The sequence below is a fragment of the Myotis davidii genome, unplaced genomic scaffold (assembly GCF_000327345.1).
Source record: "Myotis davidii unplaced genomic scaffold, ASM32734v1 scaffold1379, whole genome shotgun sequence".
Lineage (NCBI taxonomy): Eukaryota > Metazoa > Chordata > Mammalia > Chiroptera > Vespertilionidae > Myotis > Myotis davidii.
The window spans coordinates 9,259-16,503 of record NW_006290766.1 but is presented as its reverse complement, the minus strand read 5'-3'; the positions used below and the strand labels follow the sequence as shown (position 1 = coordinate 16,503).

Genomic DNA, 7,245 nt, shown 5'->3' with positions numbered 1-7,245 from the left:
TGTGGCCTGAGCTCTGAGCCTTTCCTCCGTGTCAGCAGGTCCCAGGATAGACTGCTATGGTTGTGCTGGAAAGAGCTCTTCTGGCCTCTTATTACCTCAGTGTGTGTGCCTGTGTGTGCCAAGGAGCAGCCTGAGGCACATGAGTGTGGGGATTGGTGGAGTAAGTTGCTATGCCTTCTTCCTTTTCTCTGAGCTTGGAGTTCCAAATAAACTTCTAACCCATCAAATCAGACAAAGAGAAAAGAAAGACTGAATCTGTGGTAAATATTACATCAGATAAGAGCAGTGCTTCTCTGCAAAAATATTTCCATTCAGCCAGCTGCATACAGTTCCTTCTCATTTTCTGGAAGAATTTAGAACATGGCCAGCTGGACTTTGTTAAAAGTTGTCCTTCCACAGGCCTCCTGGACTTTCATGTTTGGTGATGGAACTAGAGGAAAAAGCTTGTAGTTCTTGACTATGTTTTTATTCATTGAAACCTCATTGCAGATGTTAACATCTGCCTCATGGAGTGCTGTAAATGGTGGGCAGCAAAGAAAGAGGTGAATGTTTGTCAAAAAAATTGATGGTCTTAAAGTGATAATATTTGTTTCATTTGAACAGCTCATGGAGTGCTGTAAATGGTGGGCAGCAAAGAGGTGAATGTTTCTCACAAAAATTTGATGGTCTTAAAACATAAAATAAATGTTGAGAAACCACAGAATCCTATGTAACCCTTCTATAAATTGAGTGTAAATGCCCAGTGCTGTCAGATTGATGCATCCTACTATATAGATATTTGCATGTTTTAGGACTCAGTGGCCTTTGAGGATGTGGCTGTGAACTTCAGTCTGGAGGAGTGGGCCTTATTGGATCCTTCACAGAAGAAACTCTACAGAGATGTGATGAGGGAAACCTTCAGGAACCTGGCCTCCATAGGTAAGGATGACAGCTTATCTTCACCTCGTAAATTAGAGGACAAGTGTTTTTTGGCGATCAGCCTTGTTCTCAGCTGTGGAATGTGGGAAGGGAGGACATTGGTGAATAAACTGGGCATGGTCACAGCACATCATAGAAATAGAATCTAATAATTTCTCCACAGTTTCTAATAGTTTGGAATCAATTTTCTGGCTCTGCATTTTAGGAAAGAAATGGGAAGCTTATGACATTGAAGATCAGTACAAAAACCAAAGGGGAAAACAAAGGTGAGTCACATTTGGAATAGAAATCACTATTTTTGTGAGAAACCTGTAAAGCTACCAAATTTCAAAAGAAGCAACCAGCCATAGCTGGTTTGGATCAGTGGATAGAGCATCAGCCTGCAGACTGAAGTGTCCTGGATCTGATTCCAGTCAAGGGCACATGCCCGGGTTGCGGGCTTGAATCCCAGTGTGGGACATGCAGAAGGCAGCTGATCAATGATTCTCTCTCATCATTGATGTTTCTCTCTCTTCCTCTCTCCTCCTCTCTGAAATCAATAAAAATATATTTTAAAAAAAGAAGCAACCAAAATAACTTCTGCTTCACATTTATTACTTAGAAAATTTCCACCAAATTACTTTCTTATGGATGACAAAGAAGGTCAATACTTGTAAAGTAATTTAAATGGAAAGAGTATTGATAAATCCTTCACATGGATATCACTGTTTTGATAGTAGCAAAGGAAAACTCCTCTTGCAAAGCATTCAGTACATTGTTTCTAATCATCCATTCAGAGTGGGGGAAAACCTAAAATTTTGCTATAAATCATGAAAATATAGTTCAAAGATTCTAGTAATAATTTTAAAGTTATTGATGAAAAAATAATTAGTAATGTGCTTCTAAATTTTTTCCAGAAACCCAGTATTAGAGAGAATCTGTGAAGGGGAGAAGAATAGTCAATGTGGGGAAAACTTCAGCCTTACTCCAAATCTCAGTCCAAAGAAAAAATCTCTTCCTACAGTAAAACCATGGGAATACAGTGTGTGTGGGAAAGTCTTCATGCTGCAGTCTTCCCATAATATGCACATCAGAAGTCACACTGGAAACAAGCCATCTGAGTGTCAAAATCATGGAGAAAAGCTGGATAATTATGATGTATGTGGGAGAACCTTCAGTTATCTTCAGTGTTTTGACAAACATGAAAGGAATCACAATGGAGAAAAAGCCTATAAATGTAAGGAATGTGGGAAGACCTTTAGTTCTTCAACTTCACTTCAAATACACGAAAGATCCCACACTGGAGAAAAACCTTATAAATGTAAACAGTGTGGTAAAGCATTCAGTCGTCTCAGTTCTCTTCGACGTCATGAAAGAGTTCACACTGGAGAGAAACCCTATGAATGTAAGGAGTGTGGAAAAACCTTCAGGTATTATCAAAATTATCGAAGACATGAAAATAAATTTACTGGAGAGAAGCCCTATGAATGTAAGGAATGCGGGAAAACTTTCAGATGTTATCAAAGTTTTCGAAGGCATGAAAGCAATCACAGAGAAGTGAAACCATATGTATGTAAGCAATGTGGTAAAACATTTAGTTGTCTCCGTTATCTCCGCAAACATGAAAGAAATCACACCAGAAAGAAACCCCATGAGTGTAAAATATGTCGTAAAGCATTTAGGTATCCCAGTGATCTTCAAAAACATGAAAGAAATCACACTGGAGAGAAACCTTTTAAATGTATGGAGTGTGGTAAAGCCTTCAGTGATCCCAGTTCCTTGCAAACACACCAAAGAACTCATATTGGAGAGAAACCCTATGAATGCAAGGAATGTGGCAAAGCCTTCAGTTCTCATCAATGTGTCCAAATACATGAAAGAAATCACACTGGAGAGAAACCCTATGAATGTAAAATATGTAGCAAAACATTTGGTTATCCCAGTTCTCTTCGATATCACAAAAGAACACATACTGGAGAGAAATCCTATGAATGTAAGGAATGTGGGAAAGCCTATAGATATCTCAGTTCCTTACGAATACATGAAAGAATTCATACTGGAGAGAAACCTTATGAATGTAAGGAATGTGGGAAATCCTACAGATGTTATCAAAGTTTCCAAACACATGAAAGCAACCACACTGGAGAGAAACCGTATGTGTGTAAAAAATGTAGTAAAGCATTTAGCTGTCTTCACTATCTTCGAAAACATGAAGTAAGTCACACTGGAAAGAAACCCTATAAATGTAAAAAATGTAGTAAAGCATTTAGGTATCCCAGTGATCTTCAGAAACATGAAAGAAATCACACTGGAGAGAAACCCTTTGAATGTCAGGAGTGTGGGAAAGCCTACAGAGATCACCGTTCCTTACAAACACATGAAAAAACTCACACTGGAGAGAAACCTTATGAATGTAAGGAATGTGGGAAAGCCTTCAAATGTTATCAAAGTTTTCAAACACATGAAAGAAATCACACTGGAGAGAAACCGTATGTATGTAAAATATGTAGTAAAGCATTTACTTGTCTCCGTTATCTGCGAAAACATGAACGAACTCACACTGGAGGGAACTCTATATATGGAAGCAATTTGGAAAATTCTTCATTTCTCACACAACCTTTCAAAATCTGAAGATGAACCTGAGAAAAATTATATTAATGTGCACAATTTGCAAAAGGCTTCAGTTAGCTCAGTTTCTTTCAAAAGCATGAAAGGACTCGCTGGATAAAAACTCTTGAATGTAAATAGTTTGGGAAAGATTTGAATTGGTCCACATTCTTACAAGTGAAAATTCACTCCAAAAAGGAAATTAAGATGTAAGTAATGTGAGAAAGCTTGACAGAAATTAACCCACATAGAATGTGCCAGAAAGTTTTCAATGTGAAAGAGTCCTCATTAATGTTGTAAATATATTGTGTTTATTAAAACCTTTTCCATACCTCATCATTTGGCTGTGGATTTCTATTAATTACTTCCAGAAATGAATACTCACGTCAAATAGTAATGAGAGTCTTTAAAAAATAGTATATAAGATTGATTAGGTAGTGCTCTTTTCTTAAAATAGTTAGTAATATTTTTTCTCTCTCTTGTATCCTGTGAGATACATGGGTGAACTGAAGTCTATTTTTTATATGCAGTTATGTTAAAGATTTTTTTTTATAATATTTTATTTGTTTGGTTTTACAGGGCCATTAAAAAGGACAGTTTGGTATTTGGGTTTTCCTCGTGTGCTATGGCAGTCTTTTATATCCCTAGTCCATTATATATATTCTATGTTTCCCTCTGACAAAGCTCCCTTTGGGAGTGGTGGGTATAGGAACCTTTTTCTATTTTCCATGGAATAAATTTTATGTGTGGCAAATTTAGGAAAAAATATAGTTACATGTGAATTATTTTCATATTTACACCTTTGCTTTCGTTCTTCCTTGGGACTGCTATTTGGTGAATTGAGAAGAGGCACTTGTGATGGGGTAACAGAATCAAGAGTGGAAGGTTTCCCCTCCCATTGGGTAATGTTAGGACCTTGATTTTCCAGAACCCAACTCCTTTATGGTCCATGTTAGAGTTCCTTAGTAGCCTCACTTGCATGAGATTTGGAAGGCCAAAACGAAGAAGGCATTAGTCAGATTTTAGAGCCAACATTCACACAGACAGACAGACATAGGCGTGTCAAGAACAAAATCTTCCAGCCTGTTGTCTGGATTCTTTGACCTTCCAATCAAGACTATCCTCAAAACCACCACCAACTGTCTGATATCCATTTTCTTTTTTAAATATATTTTTATTGATTTCAGAGAAAAAAGGGAGAGGGAGAGAGAGATAGAAACATTGATGATGAGAGAGAATTATTGACTGGCTGCCTCATGCATGCCCCATACTGTGGATTGAGCTTGCAACCCAGGCATGTGCCCTGACTGAGAATTGAACTGTGACCTCCTGCTTCATAGGTTGACACTCAACCTCTGAGCCACGCCCACCAGGCTCATATCCATTTTCTGAGAAGTGTAGGTTTCCACTGATGGGTTCATAAGATCCACATCAAAGATTCATCTGAGTTTGGATTTTCTGTAAGCCCTCTTGTGTCCACCAGGAAACTGATCAGACTTTCATATCTGATTCCCCTGTATCTAGATCATATCTGTATAAGGTCTAATTTGTATAGGAAACACCTTCCTATAGTTATCAGTGCCATTTAGTATGTTTTTCTTATTCACCATGACATCTACAATGGTGCTGTCAAAAAAAATTACACCTGTCAGAAAGACTGGGTGTTGACTGTTACTTGTAGTTGCATGTAATCCTTCAATATAGTTCAGTCATGTTTCGTTGTATGTGAGTAAAAGTACATGTATTTTGTAGTCAAATGAACACTTCTATAGTTGTTTCATAAAAGCATTTTATTAACTCTTTTCTAAGCTCTGGTATGCTAACAAATATTGTGTTTTTTATTTCCTGAGAAGACATGTTAAAATGTCTCATAACAATTATGGATTTTCAAAGAAACTTTGTAATTCTCCTCATTAATAATTGTACCACATGGGTTAATTTTTTTATATTCATTCATGTTCAAGTATTTTTTCTTAAGGGATATTTTATTATTATTTTTTTATAGTTACAGTTTTTGTCATGACACTAATTGCCATTCAGTCTTAATACCAAAACTGTAAATCGTGGTTTTTTTCATTGCCCTCTTGCCAATGGCCTGTATGATCGAGGATGTAGTCAAAGAGAAGGGTGTAATGAATTCCAATAGTAAGAATGACCACACAGTACACACGACTGTGCTGTGTGACATGAAAGGTTGATCAGGACTTGTATAGGGTTTGGCATGTGATAGGTGCTATTGTGGCTGTTCAAGGTTTTGAGGAGGTCAACGTAGTATGTTATTGGTCATCACAAACCTTATTGTTTAGGAGGCAATGTAATGAAGCTACACTTATTTTGTAAGATGCCCTGGTAAGTCACATTAGTAAGAAGAGGGCAATATTAGCCATTTTTAAAATTTGGAATTGCCACTTTTGTCATATTGTGAGACATGGTTATAAAATATATTTTTGTCTTGGTTCATCATAGTCACCAAGTACCTTCATGAAGGAGGTATGTGACATCTTTCTCTTCAACTGGGTAAGACTTGGCCTTGTTGCCCTAGCTCCGTGGTTGGCAAACTGCGGCTTGCGAGCCACATGTGGCTCTTTGGCCCCTTGAGTGTGGCTCTTCCACAAAATATCACAAAATACCACATACCGATACAGCTCCTAGGGCAAAGGAAACTAAGGAGAAAATAAACAAATGGGACTACATCAAAATAAAAAGCTCCTTCACTGCAAAGGAAACCATCAACCAAACAAGAAAGTCCACTGAACTGGTTTGGCTCAGTAGATAGAGTGTTGGCCTGTGGACTGAAGGGTCCTAGGTTTGATTGTGGTCAAGGGCACATGCCAGGGTTGCGGGCTCAATCCCCAGTAGGGGATGTGCGGGAGGCAGCCGATCAATGATTCTCTCTCATCATTGATGTTTCTATCTCTCTCTCCCTCTTTTCCTTTCTGAAATCAATAAAAAATGGGGAAAAATTAGAATAAGAATTTCTTTTTAAAAAAAGGAATCTAAGGTTACTTTAGTAACATAAGGCAGTAACAGGTGGCATAAGTGCTAATGAAATTATATTATAATATCTTATGTCTGAATTAGAATTTGGCCAAAAAATAAAAATATCCCTAGCCATTTTGACTCAGTGGATAGAGCTATCAGTGTGTGGATTGACGGACCCCAGGTCGGGGTTCATGGGGAAGGCAACCAATCGATGTGTCTCCCTCTCTCTGTTTCTCCCCCTTCCTTCCATTCTCTCTAAAAAAATGAATGGGGTCTAACTGATTTTGCTCAGTGGTAGAGCATCGGTTGGTGGACTGAAGGTTCTTGGGTTCAATTGTGGTAAAGGGCATGTACCTTGGTTGTGGGCTTAATCCCCAGTAGGGGGCATGCAGCAGGCAGCTGATCTATGTTTCTCTCTCACAGATGTTTCTAACTCTATCTTCCTCTCCCCTCCTCTCTGTAAAAATCAGATGAGGTTTTCCCTGGCTGGTTTGGCTCAGTGGATAGAGCGTAGGCCTGGGGACTGAAGGGTCCCAGGTTCGATTCTGGTCCAAGGCATATGCCTGGGTTGCTCAGTCCCCAGTGGGGGACATGCAGGAGGCAGCTGATCAGTGATTCTCATCATTGATGTTTCAATCTTTCTATATTAGCAAGCATAATAAAATCAGATTTTATGGAAACTAATCTACCATTTAAAAATCTCTGTAAAAAAAACCTCTGTAAAGTAGGTATCTTTTCCTTGAGTGTAAGTATTATAAG

General features: G+C 38.2%; 1 protein-coding gene across 1 annotated transcript in view; it reads left to right on the top strand.

Annotated features, from left to right (window-relative positions):
• LOC102762166 (zinc finger protein 14) overlaps positions 1 to 3,575 on the top strand; it is a 74,251-nt gene extending 70,676 nt beyond the window's left edge. The window contains 3 exon segments of the mRNA XM_006763846.2: positions 792 to 918; positions 1,124 to 1,184; positions 1,815 to 3,575. Of these exon segments, the coding sequence (XP_006763909.2) occupies positions 792 to 918; positions 1,124 to 1,184; positions 1,815 to 3,528 (1,902 nt within the window). The 3' untranslated portion in view covers positions 3,529 to 3,575.
• The last annotated feature ends 3,670 nt before the right edge of the window (positions 3,576 to 7,245 follow it).